The 23,632-nt window shown below is 38.3% G+C and overlaps 1 protein-coding gene and 1 pseudogene across 1 annotated transcript; both read right to left on the reverse strand.

The window, feature by feature from the left end:
• Positions 1-476: 476 nt before the first annotated feature.
• Positions 477-21,928, reverse strand: VKORC1L1 (vitamin K epoxide reductase complex subunit 1L1). The gene is made up of 3 exons (XM_077777872.1): positions 21,888-21,928; positions 7,979-8,088; positions 477-4,364 (listed from the first exon to the last, which is right to left on the reverse strand). The coding sequence occupies exons 1-3, from the start codon at positions 21,926-21,928 to the stop codon at positions 4,138-4,140; spliced, it is 378 nt and encodes a 125-aa protein (XP_077633998.1). The 3' UTR covers positions 477-4,137.
• On the reverse strand, positions 21,895-21,957 carry LOC144242930 (U4 spliceosomal RNA; annotated as a pseudogene).
• Between the last annotated feature and the right edge of the window lie 1,675 nt (positions 21,958-23,632).

Here is a 23,632-nt window from a genome sequence, read left to right on the forward strand (position 1 = left end):
TAAGTTAGGGGTGGTAAGGTCCATTTCCTAAATCCTAAGGTTCTAGAGAATGCATTTGTTATATTCAATAAAACATGGCTGAACTGTACTTTAAATGGATTCATCTTCCTTGCAAATGTTACCTTTTTAGGAGACTGAGTGGAACTTTCAAGGGGAGCTGAAGTAAAGCTGTGGGCAGGATCTGCTCAGCACGTGCCATGTGCTTACAGAACTCTAAGCAGTTAACGCCTTTTTCATTAATTCTTCACAACCATACACATCATAAGCCCATACGCATTCCAGTACTGGAATCTCTTGAGTTCTGCCTGTGTCTTCTATAAATTACTTCTAATTTAAGGGAAAAAGAATCAACTCAGGACACCTGTAGAAATGGAGTTACAGTATCAGCTTCAAGAATAGTTTATAGGAAGACTGGATTCATTGCAGCTTCATGTTTGCAATGTAATACTGCAGTGTAAGAAGGATGGCCATACAGCTTCCACAGGTAACGTCTACATTTATTTTATACCAAAAAAGTTATGTGCAACAAATAAACATTCTTACATATTTACATTTGTGTTTTTACCAGTTAGCAAAACTGTCCTAAATCTCTGGTAAAGAATATTTCTATCTATATTAAAGGGGAAGTCTGCCCAGTGAACTCCACTTTAAATGAATGTTTACTCCGGAGCTGAAAGCACTATTAATAAATATTTTTGATGGAACATACTATACAGATCATACACCTAATACTTAGGCCATGCTTAATACAGTTTTATAACAAAACATTTCATCTTTTCTGGGCTAATTTGTAAAACAAAAAACAAAAACCAAGTAGCCTGGATTCCCACCCCTGCCCCTTTTGTTTGATTGAAGGGTTGTTCTCACAGATTAGGAATCATTAGTGCTGCCTAAAATGTCTGAATAGAAATGTTCCACCAATGCTTATATCTTGGGGGAAAATACATGAGGACAAAGGTTGCAGATTAGGTATTCCTTCCCAATAGGTTGCCAATGATAGTGATTTTCTTGTTGGCATTTGTCCAATACGAATTTTTAAGACAAGATCTGTCAGCATTCACTCATGTCAAGCAGTGGTTCTAATCTCAAGTTACGAATTGCTGAAGATTACTTTGCACTTTTGCTCATAATCTTAAAAATATGAAGGAGATACAAGCGAACAAAAGCCAACAAACAGGTTTAATTTCACTGTAGTCTTGGTCCTATATCCTACCTAGTAGGGTCCAAAGATCTCTTGTACCAAATAACAGATCTTTGTATGAAAATAGTCAATGCTTTCAACATCTTCAAAAGTAATAAAGAGAGGTGACATATGTAAAGTAAAAGTAACTCCTGGCACACAGCTAGTTAAACCCGAGTTATTTCACCAGTTTACCTTCACGGAAAGCACCTAGCTGCAATGCAAAACTGAATGAAATCCTCCAAACCACCTAGATTGCCTAGAATTTATCATCTAACCAGAGTTTCTCTTATTTCTTCAAATGAAATGACTGCCAAGTAAATAAGAGGCTTCATTTGTTACATACAACTCATCCCAAAACCAGGAAGCATGGGATTACTGCAAAAAACAGAAATCCATTTCTCCCTCCCCACCGCCCCACCAATGTTCTTCAACGCTGGTGGCTAGTAACACTGCAGTGTTTCAAGTATCCAGTCTAAATGAGCCCTAACGATCCTAAGATTTTATAGCTTGGTGTCTTCTTCTTCTTGGAGTGGAAGAGAGGATGTAGAGGGGAGCCTAAATTCTTCCAGGGCAAAAATAACCCAACACCCGCTGGGGTCCTGTTACTTACTGACATACTGGCGTTACAATGCCGTTATTTCAGGCAGCTCACCTTCATCGCTCAGTGAGGAAAAAAAAAAAAGATATTAATTCTACTGGGCTCTTAGGAATGTGGCAACAAACTCTGTACAACTGAAACAGTGGTTTTTCCCCCAAGGCTTAGGAAAGCAAAGGAAAACCCTGCAGGGTCTGGCTGGACATTTTTACATTTTATCATATGAGAGTTGAAGACATTTGCAAGAACACAACATCAAGACAAGCTTTAACTATACTCTGCTGATGGATACAGAATCTGATGAAAATCCATTTGAAATTGGGACACGAGGAACTTATTTAGCACAACCAGCGTTATATATACCACAGAAGTCTTCACTGTTAACCCTTTCCACTCGAGCCTCGAAGAATGAACCAGTAAACTGCTTGGCAGACCTGGAAGCACTGCTGTAAGATGACCTCTTTGAACAAGTTCTTCAACATTACGACTTGTTTCTCCATAAACACCAGACATCCAATCAATGCTTTCTAGAGTTCTTTAACTAGAAACAAGAACAATACATACATAATAAAACAGGCATTGAAATATTCACATTCATGGGAAAACAGCCTTGAAGTCTGAATTCGACTGTTACAAAAACTGGTTAAAACCTGTTGAAAGTTCATTACAGTTCAGATTTGATACCTGCCTTGGGCCAGAAAAATACATTGCGTCACTTAGGACAGTTAGTTGGAAACTGCTGAACAGTTGCTGACTCTACACAGTACGGTTTACAGAGCAGAGCCTGTCCCCTCCCTTCAAAAAGGCGGCTTATCAAAGTACTCAAAAGTTACCGGTCTATTTTTAACATAATGATTAATCTAATTGGAAGCAAAAGCATTGCTACTATTTCTCAATCTAAGGAACAAAATGATCGTACAGAACCTTTGTATAGACTGATGCAGGTTTTCTACTTCATGGTAAGAGGAAGGAAGGACACTTCTGCCCAAGTTCAACACACAAAATATTTGGTTTGAGATTTAAGACAGAAGGCACTTTTAACATTCTGGTATAAGGTGTTAACCATAGAAACATACTGTCACATTTCATTTGGGTTTATTCAAATCACCTTTAAAACCTATGCATTGCGTAGTTACTAGAAAGAGTAGTGACACCATTAGTGTATTTCACCTTAAGATATTTCTACCTGTACTACTCCCAATTAAGCAAACTGAGCAGCGTGTCAGCCCTAAAATTACAAATCTAATATTGACTCTAAAACAGTTAAGAACTAGACATCCAATTACTGCAGAATGAAACAGGAAATACTACAGAGCTACCCAAGAGCAATCCTACTCTGGAGCAACTGGGATTATACTGGTTATTTCAAGGTCCTAATACTGTTTGGTCGACTGGCACCGATGTTAAGGAAAAATATCTGCATGAAAATTCAACTGCTGTAAGAGACTTTACCTAAAAATGCCATATTAATGTTTCCAACTTTTCTCCAAAGAAATCTACCCATTTCCCCATTTTTAGTGTCCTGAAGGCCTTGGACGTGAAGGTCTGGTCACATGACTTCAGTTGGTAAGGTTATAATTGATCCAGTTTTATGACTAGACACAAGCTTGACTTGAATGTCCAAATTTAGTTTCTTCCTTTCCGAGGAAGGAGATGAAAGGGAACCAACTACCCTATTATTTCTGCTGTCAGTGCTGGACCCACAGCTGTCAGTACTTTTCACAAGTTGCTCTGTATGGACTTACTATTTTCCCTATTTCTTCGGTCAACGTTGAGCTGACAATTCTTCATCGCTACACTTCAACTAAACTGTACAGTAAGTTCTGCAGGGATGGATCCAATATTTCTACCTTTATTTACAAATATCACATAAATGGATTCTAGTTGAATCTACATGTTTAAATCCATCGGCTAAAAACATATTACATATTGTAAACATGGCAATATTTAATACAGTATCTATCCTAAAATATTTTCATGTCATGATCACATTTGTTATACCTGAAATTGAATTTATACACATTAGAGAATTACTAGCAATAGTTGCTCACTTTACAATCAAGGGCAGGGGGCTAGGGCTACATTTTATTATTTCAGAAACATCTTTAAAGTAAAGTTAAAGCTTGTCTTTGATTGGCTCGGCATATCCTTTTTTTTTTTGTATCCATATTTAAAATGAAGATTGACACAAAAAGGCTAGGGCCCCCTCTAATTTACAGGATTTTAAAAAATCAGTTTAAGATTCTCAGGGAAAGTGTCTGTTGTGAAGAATTTAAAAATAAAGGAAACAAAACCTGCTGCAAAATAAACTTAATGGAAAAGGGGACTTCAGGCCATCAGTCCGGAGCTGGCCAGGCTGTCAGTCCTGCTTAGGCTGCAGCTGCCGTTTCCAGGCCTCGTTCAAATAAACTAGTCGTTTGTAGTTGATGATAAGAAGAATGAAGTTCAGCACATATGTGATGACACAGATGATGCAAAACTCCTTCAGCACAAAGTACAGAATGTAGGCCAGGTACAATGACCCCACCACAGACACGATGGAGGACGTCATGAGGATTAAAGCTGCGACTGCACTTGCTGTCATGCCTGCAAGAGAAAGAGACATGTGGCTTTGTCAGACCTTGACAATGGAGAGAAAGTTTCAGAGTTAAAAGCTAGCATCCTGCGATTTGCTGCAGTGCTGGAATACTGATTTTACTGCAAAATGCTATGGAATTTGAGAACAAAAAGTTACTCCTCTATTTTGTTAAGGTTATGCAGGCTGACTTTTGCACACAGAATACCAGTCTTATAGCTGCAGTGTTTTTGGTTTGTCAGTATTCTAGGTGAAATATTACTTCTATCATAAACTAGCTTTCGTTAAGTCACACAAAGAAAATATGCACTCCTGTAATCATATGATGCAATGAAGCCGATCTGTAAAATTGACACCCTCATCCTTCCTAGTGGATAAAGGAAGGTAAGGACCACCATCTTCTCTACCAAGCAGGACACACTTCCGCTTGGCCTTTACACTGGAGGCTCCCCATCTGTGGGAAGTAAAATTTGCTTTCTATGTTTAGATCAAACTTATCAAAATTCCATAATGGGAGATGACTATACCAATATGCTGCTGAAGAAGAAAAAAAAGAAGCTGCAGTAAACATTTCAGAAAGGGCTCGGCCTGGAAGATAACGGAAACCACGTTTGACCAGTTGGCCACATGTGGGTCAAACCAGATCAAGAAAAAAGGCAGTTATGTGCGCTAAACCAGGGCGTTCTCAGTGCTATCTAACATCTTCACATGTATTGTTTTGTAATTTCCTGTAACCAACAGTAGTGAGAACGTACACGCTTATTCTCATGGACAGAGGAGTTAGAGCATTAAACTACCCTCCCGCCCAACAACTAATGGACAAGGAAAACACAAATAGGAAAAAAATAAATGGTGGTAGGAGGTTTGAAGAAGTTAATTAAGGAGCTGAAATTCCCACCTCCTGTTGAATGAGAAGCTTGCCTGGAGGCTATAGCCTCACCATAAAGGCCTGACTTGCCCACAGGACTGGTCAGTACTAAAGTATGACCTCTCATAAAGCTCTTCAAGCCTAAGATAACTGTTGGATTACTTACAGGCAGGGACCAGCCAGTCTCACTTCCAGACATACTGGAACCCAGCCACGCTCACTCATTTATGCAACATCTGTGGTAGAGCTGAGTAGCTGTGACAGCCAGCAAAGCCTAAATGGTCTTCTGCCTGGCCCCTAAACAGTTTGCTAACCTCATCTATGCTAAATGTCTAACACTTCAAAAATTAATGCTGCCACGTTAACTTTAAAAAGAAAGTTAGTTCCAACAATGTATGAGCTGTTATTTACTTTTTTCATGTCGCTCTGTTCCTTGAGGGTTTTTTTACCTGATTTTTTTTACCTCCTAATACTGATGTGTGGATTAAAAGAGCTAATAGATGGGGCTCCCGGGTGCCTTAGCCAGTAGAGAGTGCAACTCTTGATCTCAGGGTTGTGAGTTCAAGCCCCAAGTTGGGCTTAGAGCTTACTTAAAAAAAAAAAAAAAAAGATAAATAAAAGAGCTAAAAGGTATAAAGTGCTTTGAATGCTCCATAAATGCTGGCTATTGGTTAAGTACTATTGTACCAAACCTGTCCTAATGTAATGTGACGTAGCCGGTGGCTTGGGATACAGCTCCCAATGGAATTTACAATGTGCTATAACTCTAAATAAATGACAGTACTACCAAGCAATAGAGTATTTTGCAGTTGTAAGGAAAGATGAAGACACTTAGTGGACTGCTATGGAAATATCACCACAATGTATCAGTCAAGCAGAAAAGAAAACAGTATACAGAACAGTATGTATAGAATCTGGTTTTTATATTTTAAAAAGCAGGCAAATTAAGATGATATATTTGTATTTTCTTGGATATGCCTAAAGAAATTCTACAGCAACAACAGATACCAGTTAGGGATGAAAGGCAGTAGGAAGTAGGCAGAGGGGGACCAGGATGGGGCAGGCTTTTCGCTGGACAGCATTTCATTTATTTTTACTTTTGAACTTGTGAATGTATTGCCTATGGAAAAATTAAATTAAAAATGCTGTCTCTCAAACAACTTAGAAGGGAGTGAAGATGATGTGCTCTGGAAAACTGTTAAATGAGTTCACATGTGCCTTCAATGTGCCTCCAGACATTAAAATGCATGTGAATGCACAAAATGTGAACAGAAAAAGTACATAGGATACACATGATTTAAAAATATACATATATAAGAAAATTCACAAATCAAATATTATAAATAGAAATTTGTTCCATCTCTATCTCCAAAAATTAACATAGTCAAATGCGTGTCTTGGGCTATTTTAATTTTGGCTTATATTTCTTCTTTAGAAATCCAAACAGAATAAATGGAATAAAAAAAATAAAAATCTCACTCCTGGCCTCCAACCACCAGACCCTTTTCTATGCATTTCTATGCATATATATATATATATAACATAAACTTATATCTATTATATGACAATTTGCTTTTTTCACTAACCTCTGTCTTGCTCCTTCTAGAATATACATGTAGACCTACTTTTTTCCTTTAATGGCTTTATAGTATTTTCTAATATGGAGGTAACCTAATTTGTTCAGCCATTATGCTTGAACGCTTCCAATATTTTGCTATTTTAAACTGTACTGCTATGAATATCCTCGTATTTTTGTATTTCTATTGGATATGGAACAGGGCAAACCTGATAAGGAATAGTTAGGAAACCTTACATTCACAATTTGCCTTCTAACAAATGAACTTCAGCTAGGCGGAAGAGCACAAAAGAGCTGGCAGATAACAGGGCAGAATATTAACAATTAAAACCCAAAGACAAAAATGGATGGATTTACCTCTAAAAGCATAAAAAATTTCGTATGATCAAAATTCACCAAATTAACATAAAAGAGGCTAGAGAACGGGTAAAATGTTTCTAACAAATATGAAAACGGATTATCAGGATCCCAATAATAAAAGTGACAATGTAAGGAAATTAAAATATAATAATGGCTATAATTTGTAGATAATGAATTAGAAGATTAAACATTAAAAAAAAAATCTATGTCTTTTGACTCCTTCATCCCATGTTTGGAAACTGAGTTTGCGGAACTAATTCAAAGCGGGAGGTGTGTGTGAAGGGGACTTTCAAAATGTTGATCACCACAGTGTTTTTGAGCATAAAAAAAAAATCGAAACCTTGATATCAACAACAAAAAACTGAAGAGGAGAAACATAAGGGTTTGCATAAAATTAAGTAAAAAGAACAGAAAGCAACGGGGACAGCAGAGGTGTGAAGGTGATGGCATCATGCACATTGCTTACTGTTGATGTTTTCTCAGTGCGTAACATGTTTAACTGCACAGTATATAAAATAATAAGAAAAAACGTTTCCAGGGAAGACTGTTTGGAGTAGTAAGTTCCCTGACTGGGACTGGTTTTTCTGGACACTATGGGATGTTGCCATCATTGATTAAACACCGACAGATACCAAGCTCAGCATGAGCATGATCAAAACCTTGGGGAACGCAATGTTCACAGCAGAAAAGTGTGCTGCAGACAAGTGGTTCTATCACGAACATGCTGCTATTTACTACAAAGACATTTCCGGGAAAAGACACAAAGTACTAAATGGAAATACAACAAAACAAACTTAGTTTTTGTATTGCTGTATACTTACCAAGTAATAACTGTAGTATATAAAATATAAGTCCAAAGACACTGTTTGGCTGGTTTAATACACCATCCTTTCCAAAAATGGAACCCAAAAGACCAAATCCTCGACCCCATCTGTAAAATAAGGAAAACCAATAACCCTTTTTCAGTCTTTTAAAAAATATAAAGTTACCTGAGAATGCCATGCCAATATACCCATCTGAATCTTTAAGTTGCCTATTTCTATATATTCTCTTATGCAAAAGGTAGGACAAAGTACTCTTTTTCTTTCTAAATGTTTATGTTGAGAGAGAGCACACACGCACACAAGCACAGAAGGACAGAGAGAGGGAGGGAATCCCAGGCAGGCTCCTCGCTGTCAGCACAGAGCCCAACACGCGGCTCAGACTCACAAACTGCGAGATCATGACCTGAACCAAAGCTGGACGCTTAACTGACTGAGCCACTCAGGCGCCCCCAAAGTACTCTTTCCCTGATGGCATTAGTATCTGCAGAGGAAGGGCTCTCTCAACTTAAGCCAGAGTCTCCTAGCGGCAGCACCACTGACATTTTGGGCTAAATTCTTTCCAGTCGGGGGCTGTTTGGTGCATGACAAGGTGTTTAGCAGTATCCCTGGGCTCTACCCACTAGATGCTAGTAGTACTCCCCACCGGTTGTGACAACCAAAAATGTCTTCAGCCATTGCCAAATATTCCTGGAAGGGTGTGGGGGAACAAAAACACCCCCACTGAAAGCCACTGACTTAAGCTGCCCTATTTCTTCATTCAAAGTTTGTAGATTGCAGTGTCGCTTCCTGACAAATTTCACCAGGATATGCAATAGGAAACGTATCTTGGGAACATATCTTTATATGTAGAACAATAGCAGAAACTACCTCCAGAGTAAAAAATTGATACACCATTTGTTCCATCAGTTTTTATTTGCAGTTTAACCTCAAGTTTTGCATTTCACTCACATTTACAGGATCATATTATCCTATTTTTTAAAAAGATTATTTCTGATCTAATAAAATTTGATTCAAATAACAAACTAACATTTACTTTAGATGAAAACCTTTGAAGATAACTTTAACTATGAGCATGCTTTTTAAATACCAGAAAGAAAACATGAGTCATGGTTCTAAGTTCATAGCAAAGCACTTAAAAAAAACCTAAACTTTGGTTTGGAAAACAAACTACCTGAAGACAAGGATAAATAAGTGATTCTCTATTTGTTACAGTATACATTTTTTTAATGTTTATTTTTGAGAGAGAGAGAGAGACGGAGTGTAAGTGGGGAAGGGCAGAAAGAGAGGGAGACACAGAATCCGAAGCAGGATCCAGGCTCTGAGCTGTCGGCACATGACACGAACTCATGAACCGCAAGACCATGACCTGAGCCGAAGTCGGACGCTTAACCTATTGAGCCACCCAGGCGCCCCTGTCACACTATTTTAAAGACAGTTTTTTTTTTTACAAGCAAGGGAGAGTCCTGATTTTTATTGTACAGTTATACGATAACTGTACAATTTTTTTAGAAACAAAATAATCTCCACATTCATGTATTCTTTCACACATCAAATACTCGCTGTGCATGTTCTAGGTGCAGATACTGGGTCAGGTGCTGGAATCCAGGAGAGAACAAGTTGGAAGAGGTGGTGCCCTGTGGAACTCCATTTAGGGAGAAGTGCACAGGTGACCCAATGACAAAGTTATCTTCAGAAATGGATGAAACTATTAACAGATATGTGGGGAAAGTGAGCAGGGAGATTATTCAAGACTAGAGCTTCTGAAAATTTAAAAGTATATATAATCACATTGGGATCTCATTAAAATGCAGGTTTTCCTTTAGCAGGTCTGTGTTAGGGCCTAGAACTCTGCATTTCCAAACCAAACAAATCCCAGCTCCAGCTTCTGGTCTGAGGACCGCACTCAGCACCACTCTGTTCTAGATGGAGAAGGGGTGGAGAGAGCTAGATGGTCAGAGATGGCCTTTTCCAGAAACGAAATTAAATCCTGCATGAATCAAATCCTGAATGATGAAAAGCAGCCAATCTCATGAGGAACAGCAAGCACAAAGGCCTTGAGGCAAGAATGGGCGATGAGCGTGCTAAGGCCATGGAGGCTGACACAGTGAGGAGGGAGGAATGGCAAGAGAATGAGACAACCAATCATTTACATCATTTATGGCCTTTTTTGTAGGCCAGGATGAAGTGTTTGAATTTTTCTAACTGCAGTGGGAAGGCATTCAGTGGCTTTCAAATAGGAGAGTAATATAAGCTTATTTATGATCGCTCTTGACTCTTGTGTAAAAAACAAACTGCAGGAGGGCAAGAGCAAACAGGAAGAAACTATATGCAATCAACTTCTTAGCTCCACTCATCTCAAGTAGGAATTCAAATGTAAATCACCACCTTTGGCAATGGAAATAATCGGGCATACTGCCAAAATTATAAGCGGCAAATAGAATTTTTATATATTCCAAACACTGGTCTCTAACTATTCACATAGGATCATGTCGGTGTTTTCCCTGAAAACAATGCAGAAATCCACAGAACAAATATATTGGCTTATCAAAGTGATACATATATAAGGTTAAAAAAAAAAATCAAGTAACACTGAGTCTTACAAAATAGACACCCCAGACTCCAGCCCTCTCCACACACAGTCCTGACCCTCAGACACAACCATTTTGATATCTTTTAACCTTTTTGCCCGTTCCACGTTTCTAAATAATATGCTTATATGGCTATTTCTTGATTTCTGGATTCTAAATGTCTTCTGATTTCCTAACATGGTAGACCAGAATGTTGCTTTAAAAAACCATTTTATTGTGGAAAGCTTTAAATGTACAGACACAAAGTTAACAGAACAGTACATGTAATAACCATGTACCAATTCTGGAATACTTACTAACAGCGTGAAAGGAGAATTTAAGTGCCTTTCATAAACAAACAAAAAACCAAACATCCCAATACCAGAGAGTGTTTCCATCTCCCCAGTTAAATTCTGTTAGTTCCTTCCTGTTGATCCGTACTCCTATTTACCATAAGCAGTAAGTACCTGGCTGTCTAGCTTGTAGGAATCCAACCTCAAAACCAAAGTTAGATCTCCGGTCTTCCTGATCACAATTCTACACCATTTCCCTTACGTCACATTACATTATAAAGTACAATTACCGTTCCAGCATTTTCAACCAAACAGAACAATCACTTAACTACTTGATGAATATAATTAATAAAGTTTACTAAACTTTGATAAACTTGATGGAATGTTAGTTAGCTTTAACAAGTCACTCACAAAGTAGACTGACATTACATAAGATTATTTCCTTGGAAAGGACAGTAAGAACAGATTTTCATAAATGATACTTAAAACTGCTAAGGGTAGTTGTGAGTAATTTAAAGATCTTGTAGCGATGGGGCGCCTGGGTGGCTTAGTCGGTTAAGCGTCCGACTTTCGCTTAGGTCATGATCTTGAGGTTCGTGGGTTCGAGCCCCGTGTCGGGCCCTGTGCTGACTGCCAGCTCAGAGCCTGGAGCCTGTTTCAGTCTGTGACTCCCTCTCTCTCTGACCCTCCCCTGCTCACACTGTCTCTCTCTCTCTCCTAGAAATAAAAAATATAAAAAAAAAAAAATAAAGATCTTGTAGTGAATTTTTTTCAAGTTGGAACATTTGAAAATACTGTAGTTTTCCTCCACTTCTAAAAGCTATACAGAACTATATGAAATATATTTTATAATGCTAACTTTATTCCTGGCTTTATCTTAGTTTCCAACCATTTTCCTCCTGTCTGTAACCACAATTCTACTATCTTACTTATCCCAGACCTGCCCCAAGTAATTTATGGAAGGAGATGGGATATTAACCAATTGAGCAAAAAAAAAAAAAATTCTTGTTTTTTTTAAATGATGATTTTTGTTGGTCTTTAAAAAAAATTTTTTTAATGTTTATTTTTGAGAGAGAGAGGGAGAGACCACAGCATGAGCAGGGGAGGGGCAGAGAGAGAGGGAGACACAGAATCTGAAACAGCTCCAGGCTCTGAGCTGTCAGCACAGAGCCCGATGCGGGGCTCGAACCCATGAACCGTGAGATCATGACCTGAGCAAAGTCGGACACTTAATTGACTGAGCCACCCAGGCACCCTGAGATATTATTTCTAAATGCAAATATATCAGTAATTAAATTAACAATGTGAAAGGTCTACTGAAAATACTATTATCAAATCTTGTGGGATTTAGCTGACACTACGTATAGAGGGAATTTATAACCATAAATGCATTAGTAATCTAAATATCAATCTCAACAAGTCAGAAAAATAATTGCAAACTAAATCTTCTCAAAGTAGAAGAAACTAAGATAGTCAATGAAATAGAAACAAGTACAATGGCACAAATCAAAGATTAATAAAAGGAATCAAAGTCTAGAAGGACCCATCTTTAACTTAAAAAAGAGAAAATTTCAAGAATGAGAAAAGGCACACCACTTACAGAAGCTACTTAATGTTCATTTGTCAGATCCCAGCTTTTGACCCTTGATGGGAGGAAGCCTTCCCACCCCTCCTAACAGCTTCCTAGTTTGTTTACTCTCATACAACCAAGCTCCTTCCTTGAGAGCTTTTCTTTGATTCTGTACATACACTTATGTGCTATACTGTGTCTCCCATACAATCTATGCTCCATGAGGAGAGGGGCCCCTCGATGTGACTACCCACAGTCTAGCACAGTGTACAGCGTGCAGTAGGGTAGCGACTCAAGTCATTTATTCAACAAATACTGAGTGCCCACTGTGTGCCTAGTGCTAGTTTAGGTGCTCAGAATATAACAAACAAAACAGACAAAATTCTATGCTCTGGTGAAGTTTACATGCTCATGGAAGGAGCAGCAAGCAGACAAGTAAAATACACATGTCAGATGGGGAGAAGCAAAAACAAGGTAGGGAAAGGGGAGCGTGGGACTGGAAAAACTACATTTGAAACTTAGAGTCACTGAGGTGAGAAAGCAAACTACGCCCACCTGGCAGGTCTGAAGAACAGTCAGAAAGCATGGCTGGAATAAACTGAAGGGGAGAGCAACAGAGGACAAAGTCAAAAAACATCAGGGCAAGGGTAGCAGCAGATCATACAGGATGTTCAGGCCATTATTACTATTTCAACTTTTACTCTCAATGAAACTTGTGAGGGTGGCCACTGTTCATATTCAAAAAATTCTTTTTATGGGGCGCCTGGGTGGCTCAGTCGGTTGGGTGGCCGACTTCAGCTCAGGTCATGATCTCACAGTTTGTGGGTTCAAGACCCGAGTCGGGCTCTGTGCTGACAGCTCAGAGCCTGGAGCCTGTTTCAGATTCTGTGTCTCCCTCTCTCTCTGACCCTCGCCTTCTCACACTGTCTCTCTCTCTCAGAAATAAAAAAATAAAATAAATTCTTTTTAATGTTTATTTATTTTTGAGAGAGAGACAGAGTGCGAGTAGGGGAGGGGCAGAGAGAGATGGAGACACAGAATCCAAAGGAGGCTCCAGGCTGAGCTGTGATCACAGATCCTGATGAGGAACTTGAACTCATGAGCTGTGACATCATGACCTGTGCTAAAGCCAGACACTTAACCAACTGGGCCACCCAGGTGCCCCGCCACTGTTTATATTTAAAAAGGATCACTCTGGCTGCAATGTTGAAAACAGTCTACGAGGGACAAAGGTAGAAATCAGGAGTCCAGTTATGAGGCTACTACAATAATCCCCCCAAAAGATTATGGTGGCTTGGACCAGAAGATAAAAGTGCACATGGTGAAAATAGTTAGACCTAGCATAAATTTTGAAAATAGACAGAGCCATGCAGGACCTGTTCACAAATTGGATGTGCAGTGTGAGACAAGGAAAATGATCTATTTTCTGAGCTAGAAAAGAGAAGGCTTTGGGGAAACAGAATTCAGGGAGAATTCAGTTTTGGACACATTGTTTAAACTGCCCTTTGCCTATTCAAATGGAGATGTCACGTAGGCAATTAGGAGTTTAGTCTAAACTAGAGATAAAAATTTGAGAGTTGTCAGCATATGGGTGGTATTTAAAGTCATGAGACTGAATGACATCACCAGGTACCCTTTGCCAAATTAATCAATTCATCAATCAATGTCTAATAAACAAATGACTATTGTCCCTCTGAGCTGTCAAGGATCAAAAAGTTTTGTTGAACTTTGGGGACTTGAACTTTAGTTGGAGTGAAACAACTATGCTGCTTGTTCTGAGTTTTCTTAAAAGGAGAATCTTCTCAAATACCACCTCCAAGAGAAAAAAGTGTATAGCCAACATTAGAGCAAGGCAGGTTTCCTCAGTTTCCTCTCCAAAGTTGGTAGATTTCCTATTTGGCACCATGTTATCAGCATTCTAACATACATTCTATACATACCTTGAAATGGACGCTGTACATATCTTATCAAATCCTAGGGGTAAAAGTAACCTTTATTCAGTGCCTGAAGATCATCCCAACCATTCATTCTGATGGGTATTAATTGGAAATCAATCTGGGCCATCAGAAATCTATGTCTTTGGGGGCACCTGGGCTGTTGGTTAAGTGTCCAACTTCGGCTCATGTTGTGATCTCACAGTTCGTGGGTTCAGGCCCCGCACTGGGCTCTGTGCTGACAGCTCAGAGCATGGAGCCTGCTTCGGGTTCTGTGTCTCCCTCTCTCTCTACCCTTCCCCTGCTGTGCCCTCTCTCTTTCAAAAATAAATTTTAAAACATTAAAAAAAAAAAAGAAAAGAAATCTATGACTTTGGACGACATTGTCTATCCTGTGTAAAACTGCTTGCACTGAGTTTCATGTTGGCATTACATCTTGGTAATTTCTAAGGAAACATATGATAACTTCTTTACTTTATTTTCTATAAGAGTGTTGGTGAAAACACTGTCTATATCTGTGTCTTTTATGTGTAATCCTACAATAAATTTTTTTAGAATTAATTATAATATGTAGTAATATAATAATTTATAATTAACAGGAAGAGGCAGGATAAAACTTCCTGGGGTTATAGTAATGTCCTACATCAGGGTTTCTTAAAAGTGGCACTACTGACAACTGTGACCAGACTCTACCCACTAGATGTCAGTACTACCCTACCCTTACCATGCCCAATTGGAACAGCTAAAAATACCGCCACACGGTCAAATGTCCCCTAGGAGGCAAAATCGCCACTCAGTGACTAACCCTGCCCTATATCTTAACAGAGTTTTGGCTTACAAAGGTGTATGCATTTATGTCAAAACTCAGAGAACATATACTTACTATCGATATGTTGCACTAATGTGTATTTTAGCTCAAAAGAAAACAAACTAGTTAATGATATACATGCTTAAGTATTTAGGTTTTTCTTACTGATGGTTGGATAGAGAGGTGGATATTTGTATAGTCATATATAATGTATAACGCAAGCATAGTAAAATGTTAATGGTAGGAATCCACATGGTGAATATACAGGCACGCTATAAAACTCTTTACATTTTTCTGTATGTTTGAAAATTTTCATAAGGTGCTGTCATTGATCCATTACATAAATCAAGCACCCAGTGGAGCCAGTTCAAAAGCACGGGGATACTTGTCCATTGGAAAGGACCAGCTGTAAGCACTGTGATCTTCGAAAGTCACAAGTTATACCACACAGTATGTTGTTTTTGATGGCCCCCTGAAGAAACAATGCTCTACAGCTCCACCATCAGCAAGTTCATACTTCACAAACACTTAAGAACACTTTAAATATTCTGAAAGTAGTGCTATCTTCAATCCAACCTAGATAAGTTAACAAGCAAGATATAAGCTCATTTGTTACATTTAAACTTAAAGTATTGATAAGACCATATTTGTTCAAGGTATACGTTAGGTGTTTAAAATACCTAACTGCTGGGGTGCCTGAGTGGCTCAGTCAATTAAGTGTCCGACTTTGATTTTGGCTCAGGTCATGATCTCACAGTAATGAGATCAAGCCCCACATTTGGCTTTGTGCTGACAGTGCGAAGCCTTCTTGGGATTCTCTCTACCCCTCTCCTTCTGCCCCTTCCCTGCTCATGCTCTCTCTCTCTCTCTCAAAGTAAGTAAATAAACTTTAAAATAAATAAAATACCCAACTGCTATTTCATAACTTTATTTTTATTATTTAAGTTATCTCTATACCTAACATGGGGCTGAAACTCACAACCCTGAGATCAAGAGCTGCATGCTCCACTGACTGAGCCAGCCCAGCACCCTTCTATTTCATAACTTTAAACACAATTACTAAATAACATAAAGTTAAGAGCATAATAGAGAAATTTACCATAGACTATACATGCATGGTTTTTATAATTCTTCATATTATTTTACTGATATTATTAAAATGAAATTTTGTCAGCTGAATAAGCTACTTGAGCTTTTTTATTTAACATGTGTTGTTTTCCTTTATTTTTTGATAAATGGTTTTTGCAAACATCAGTCCATAATAGATGGGAAATAAAAACTCATCTTTCACTACAGTTTGAAAACCACTGGGCTAGGTACATAGCTACTTGTATCTTGAGTTTCTGTCAAGAGTAAATCCACATAAATCCTGAATAAATCTCTATTAACTGAAATTTTACAAACACTTGAAGTAAACTTCAATTCTTAAATATTTGGAAATTCGAAGGGTATAGAAATATGTCTTAACTGGTTGTTGGTATTCACATGCAGAGTTGTTGTGGCCTCCATTTATCAGAGAAGTTCACAGGTCTGGCACATTTCTTTCTTTTTTTCACAGTAAATAAAGAGAACTTGGACTAGAGCATATTTTCATATTTAATCCAGCATTTTAGCCATTGAAACTATTGTCTCTGATGGAAAAAAAGGAAACTGATGAAGATTCTCTTAAAAGCAAAACCTACCTAGCTGAGATTAACAAACCAAACAAAATTGTCTTTGTAAATATCAAAATGTTTTGATTGTAATCTTAGACTCCCTGAAGTTTAAGTAAATTTGAACTTGAAAAATAATTAAACACCTGGCTCAGAGATCTGCAGATCATTAGGCTAGTTAATATCAACAAAAATATTACCCCTTCCCCCCATGATTTAAAAACAGTAGTATTCACAGTGGCATATATTGCCAGTAATCAAAACTGGGCACTGGGAGATATCTGTGGGTCATTCAGGAATATGAAAGCAAATCATTTTTTTTTTTAATGTTTCATTTATTTTGAGAAAGAAAGAGAAAGGACAAGCAGGGGAGGGTCAGAGAGAGAGGGGGAGAGAAACACTCCCAAGCAAGCTCTGCGCTGCCAGTACAAAGCCCAACGTGGGGCTCAGAATCACGAACTGTGAGATCATGACCTGAGCCAAAACCAAGAGTTGGACACAACCAACTGCGCCACTCAGGTATGCCTAAGCCATCAGAATTACTGCTACCATAAACAGTTTTCAAGTATGAGGGGAAAACTTTTTAAACGTCCATTTTAAACTTAAGGTTTTAATGGTTAATTTCACAATAATGTGAAAATAAATAGAATTCTAGCAGCTACATGCACAAAACTGAGGTTCAGTCCCATTCCCTTCAAACCACCTATCTTGAGTCAATACATTAAGATTTGTTTTTCCTTGGGGTGCCTTGGTGGCTCAGTCACCTAAGCGTCTGACTCCGGCTCAGGTCATGATCTCAGGGTTCATGGGTTTGAGCCCCGCCCCGCGTTGGGCTCTGTGCTGACAGCTAGCTCAGAACCTGGAGTCTGTTTCAGATTCTGTATCTCCCTCTCTCTCTGATCCTCCCCTGCTCACACTGTCTCTCTCTCTCTCAGAAATAAAAACATTAAAAAAAAGAAAAAAAACGATTTGTTTTTCCATCCCTGTATGAGGATTCTTACAAGAAAAAAACTTAAGCATTGCTTCGTAATTTTTTTACTCATCACAGGTTAAATGCTATCACTTCAAAATGCAATGTCAAATCTCTTTCATTCTGCAGAAATCTCTGCTGGCTTCTCAGTAGAAAATGTAAGCCACAAATTATGGATTTCCTTCACTTTCTGGTACACCACCACCACTATTGTTTTACTTATTTTGTTTATATTGTCTGTGTCTGGCATTAAACTGGACTTTGGGAGAACAGGAACTCATTCACTGTTGGGTTCTCAGGTCAAAATTCCAAAGTATAAGTAATTAAGGAAAGGAATAACCAATTCTTTCAAGTTCCCAATTGCCATTGTCTAAAGAATAGGCATTTTGTATTCAAACTTTTCTTTGACTGCTTTTTCTTTGATCCAGTTCTCTACCATTTTGGGTCTCAAAAAATAGTTCAAGAAGTAGATGCTGTCTCAGGGCACCTGGGTGGCTCAGTCAGTTAACCGTCCGACTCTTGATTTCAGCTCAGGTCATGATCTCACGGTTTGGGAGTTCGAGCCTCGCATCAGGCTCTGCACTGACAGATTCTCTCTGTCCTTGGGATTCTCTCTGTCCTTCCCCTGCTCTTGCTCTCTCTTTCTCTCACAAAATAAATAACTAAAAAAAAAAAAATAAAGTAGATTTTGTCCAGAATACTCCCACATAACAATCTTGGCAAATTAAAAACTCTTGAGCCCTAACTTTGTACTACTAAAAACCTTGTGATTCCACACAAATAACAATACTAATAAACAAATGGACACTCCATTTTCTTTTATTTCGTAGCCCTAAAGTGTTTTAAAATGTACTACACAGTGAAGTTTAAATACCCTAGAGCCAAAAAACAGATATAAAATCTGACAGTCTCAAATAGCTGGTATAAATTGAGAGGGAAGTAATAAAATGCATAGTACTTAATGTTTTTAAGGAATCTCAGAGAATTCTGCATGTGAGGAAAGGATTAATGGAGATGAAAAGATTTTCAGAGATGAAAAACATGATTTGCCAAATTTAAAACAGCAACAGAAGCAGTAAGTAGCAAATGAACTACTACCAAACAAAAAGGGACATAAAACAATAAATGGATAAATTATCCCACAATAATAGAACAACAACAAAAAGGGCAAAAAGACTAAGAAGATGAAAGAAAAAAATGTTAGAAATATTATACAGAGCAACCTAACCAATAACAGTTGTAGAAAGAAGAAAACAGTATTTATTCTTTTAACAAATTTATTGAGCATACAGTATACTATTGCCAAGGAGACAATAGTGAATAAGACTAATAGGAAAAGTTCATATTTTAGAACAAATAAAGGTGAAGCAATAACCAAAGAAATGAAAACTATACTATTAAAGTAGGAAGAAAGAAGGAGGGAGAGAGGGAAGGAGGGAAGGAAAAAAGAAAAAAGTGAGGGAAAAACGAAGGAGAGAAGGGAGTTGAAAGGAAAATAAGTGTACATATTTTGTGTTCTAGCTAAATTTAATGCAGAGATTCTGATAGAATTTTCAAACTTCAAAGATGAAGAAGCATCCTATAAGCCTTGGTGGTAGGGGATCAAGTTACAGTTTAAAAAACAATCCAGGGGCGCCTGGGTGGCTCAGTCGGTTAAGCGTCCGACTTTGGCTCAGGTCATGATCTCACGGTTCATGGGTTCGAGCCCCGTGTTGGGCTCTGTGCTGACAGCTAGCTCAGAGCCTGGAGCCTGTTTCAGATTCTGTATCTCCCTCTCTCTCTGACCCTCCCCTGCTCATGCTGTCTGTCTCTGTCTCTCTCTCAGAAAAAAAAAATCCAATTAGCAATGTTTAATACTGCATGTGGACAAGGAAAAGTTTAAATTGGCACTCCTATACATTGTAGAGGGAGCATAAATTGGTAAAATTTTCTAGAGATTAATTTAACAATTCCACTTCTAGGAATCTAGCTTAAGAAAATAATCAATGATGTAAAGATTTACATAAATGTGTACAAGGGTGTTCAACACAGTATTATTTAAAATGGCAAATTATCCAAGATGAAGCAAATTCCAGTTTGGCCATTCAGTGGAATACTATACAAACATTAAAAAGCTCTTTTCAAATATATTGTTATGTCAAAATGCTTGGCTTCAAACTTCAATGGAAACAAAGAGCATGGCCTCAATTTTTTTCTTAAAAAAAAAAAAAGCACATATTTATGTGTATACATTTGGATGAATATACATGTGTACACACACATATTTGCAAACAAAAATCAACTGGGAGTGCACTAAAATGTTAACAGAGCTAATATTTATCTCCTCTTTTAGTTTGCAAAGTTTTTTACAAAAACCAGGATGAGATTTTCAAGACCATTTACATTTAATGTAATGACAGATTGATATGGCTGTGTTTAAGTCTAGCATCTTGCTGTTTCCTATTTGTCCAAACTGCACTTTGTTCTTTTTCCTCATTACCTGCCTTATTTTGGATTAATGGGGGAAAAAAAATTTTTTTTAAGTATTTTTATTTATTTCTAGGAGAGAGAGAGAGACAGCGTGAGCATGGGAGGGTCAGAGAGAGAGGGAGACACAGACTCTGAAATAGGCTCCAGGCTCTGAGCTGGCAGTCAGCACAGAGCCCGACGCAGGGCTCAAACCCACGAACCGTGAGATCATGACCTAAGCGAAAGTCGGACGCTTAACCGACTAAGCCACCCAGGCGCCCCGGAAAAATTTTTTTAGGATTCCATCTCCACCATTACTTGATTAGCTATAATTCTGTTTAATTTTCCTAACGGTTACTCTAGGTTTTACATAGTATCTTTATATTATCTTTAACTCAGTATGCTTTCCTATAGCAGATAAAGAGCGCTTCATATATTATGTAAAAACTTTATAATCATATATTTCCATTTTCCTCTCACCTTTTTGCTGTTGTCATACATTTTACTTCTACATGTTATAAAATCCACAATACATTATTACTTTTGTTTTAAAAACCAAGTATCTTCCCCCCCCCCCCCNAGAGCACAAGCAGGGGAGGGACAAGAGAATCCCAAGCAGGCCCCACACCACCAGCGCAGAGCCCACGAGGGGCTCAAACCCACAAACTGTGAGATCAGACCTGAGCCGAAACCAAGAGTTGGACACTTAACTGACTGAGCCACCTGGGTGCCCACAAGTATCTTTTTTTAAGCTACTAATTCCAGAACATTTCCATCACTCCAAACATAAATACCACACCTGTTAGAAGTCACTCAATTATCTTTCAAAGGAATTAATAATAAAAATCATCATATTTACCCCCACATTTACCACTCCCAGTACTTTTCAATCTTGTGTAAAGATCCAGATTTCCATCTTAAATAATTTGCCTTTTGCCTGAATAGCTTCCTTCCACATTTCTTGTTCAGGTCTGCTGGCAGCAAATACTCTCAGCATGAATCTGTTCAAAAAGTCTTTATTTCACTCCTATTTCTGAAAAATCTTTTCCAAGATAAGGAATGCTAGGCTGACATTTTTTTTAAAGCATTTTAAAGATGTCTCTCCATTGTCTTTTGATTTGCTAAATTTCTGATAAGAAATCTGCTGACATTCTTGTTACCCTACATAATGTGTCTTTTTTCTTTGCCTGCTTTTGAGACTTTGCTCTATCACTGGTGGTCAGCAATTTGATTATGATGTATCTTGGTGTGGTTTCCTTTATATATATTCTCCTTGAGATTTGTTGTGCTTCTTGTATCTGTGGGCTTGGAATTTTCTTCAAATTTGGAAAATTTCTGGTCATTATTAAAAATGCCTTTTGTTCTCTTCTCTCCCTCTTTTCTGGGCTCCAATATACATGTTAGGCTGTTCTTACTCCTGACTACTCTTTCTGTTCAGGAATAGATCATTGATGATCTATTAATTTTCCTTACATTTTTTCTCTGTCACATTTTGAACAATTTCTATTGTTACATCTTCAAGCTCACTGATCTGCTGGTGTCTCATCTGCTATGAATCCCTTAAGTATATTTTTCACTCCATTTCTATCTCTGGAAGTTACATTGAGGTCTTTTTAATATCTTCCATTTCTCTCCCCATTACATTAACCATTTCCTCGACCTACCTGAACATATTAGCAATAATCGTGCCTCGGATAAACCTCATTGGCTATGATACTGCCACTGCGCAAAGCTACCTACCTGAACATACAAAGCATATTTAAAAGAGCTGTTTTAGGGGCGCCTGGGTGGCTCAGTTGGTTAAGCCTCCGACTTCAGCTCAGGTCATAATCTCAGTTGGTGGATTCAAACCCTGCATCAGGCTCTGTGCTGACAGCTCAGAGCCTAGAGCCTGCTTCAGATTCTGGGTCTCCCTCTCTCTCTGTCCCTCCCCTCCTCACACTCAAAAAATGAATAAACATTAAAAAAAAATAGAGCTATTAAAAGAGCTGCTTTAATGACCTTGTTTGTTAATTCTACCATCACTGAGTTTATTTCCATTTCTTATTTTTCTGATTATTTTCTAATTACAGGTCATATTTTCCTGATTCTTTGCATGCCTGGTCATTTTTTAATTGGATGCCAGGGACATTGTGAATTTTATGTCTGGGGTGCTGGATTCTGCTATATTCCTTTAAACAATGCTTGTTTTTGTTCCAGCATACAATTAAGTTTCTTGGAATCATCTGGATTCTCCAAGGCTTGCTTTTATGCTTTGGTAGGACAGGCCCAGGGCAACCTTTATTTTAGGGTTAATTTAGCCCTATTACCAAGGCAGTATCTTTTTGATGCCCTGCATATATTTTGGCTAGTGAGAACACAGACTATTCCCAACCTTGTCTGAGTTTCAGCCTACTCTATTTTTCAGAGGAGTTCTTTCTCTGGCTTCAGGTGGTTTCTTCTTACGCATGTGAAGATCAGTACTCAACCAGAATCAAGGATACACACCTGCATATGTATCTGGAGTTCTCTGGGCAACTTCTCCTCCCTTATATTGTGCCCCACAAATGATAGCTGCCTTTGCCCCATCAAACTCCCATCTCTCTCTTCTTAACTCAGTGAAACCACTGGGTTCTATCTGGGTTCCCCTCTCTGCTCTGCAGCCTGAAAACCACCTCCCAACAAGAAATTGGGGCAACCATAGAGCTCAGTAGGCTCATTTCTCTTCTTTCAGTGATCACAGTCCTGTGTTGCCTGTTATCCAATCTCTCTCTTTTTTAATGTTTTTATTTATTTTTGAGAGAGAGCAAGACAGAGTGCAAGCAGGAGAGGGACAGAGTAGGGGAGACATAGAATCAGAACAGGTTCCAGGCTCTGGGCTGTCAGCACGGAGCCCGACGTGGGGCTCGAACTCACAAACTGTGAGATCATGACCTGAGCCAAAGTCAGACACTTGACCAACTGAGCACCCAGGCACCCCTGTTATCCAGTATCTCTAAATTATCATTTCATATACTAATTTTCTAGTTGTTTAAAATAGCAAGGTAAATTCAGTCCCTGATAGTCCATCGTTGCTGGACAGAATCAATTGTGTAACTGACTAGTGATTTCATAATTTCTTATCTAAAGTATTCATCTAGCACTCTCTTTTTTAATATCTAACAATGCTAACTACTCCTTTTTTTCCTGGAATTTGCTCCACGCTTAGTTTGACACTAAACTCTTAATTCTCCTGCTTTTGACTACAATTTCTTATTCTCGAATTCCCAAATACAGGCAAATTTCCAAAGTTCTTGCCACATTTTCTTCTACATCTGTGCAGGATCTCACCATGTGTGATTTCAACAAACCCCAGAATTTCATTTATGACCTCTTTTGCTGCTGACTCTTAACATAACAGAAGCATCATATGTAACTGGTCTTGGACTTT

The sequence above is a fragment of the Crocuta crocuta genome, unplaced genomic scaffold, assembly GCF_008692635.1.
Source record: "Crocuta crocuta isolate KB4526 unplaced genomic scaffold, BGI_CrCroc_1.0 scaffold217, whole genome shotgun sequence".
NCBI classification, from domain to species: Eukaryota; Metazoa; Chordata; class Mammalia; order Carnivora; family Hyaenidae; genus Crocuta; species Crocuta crocuta.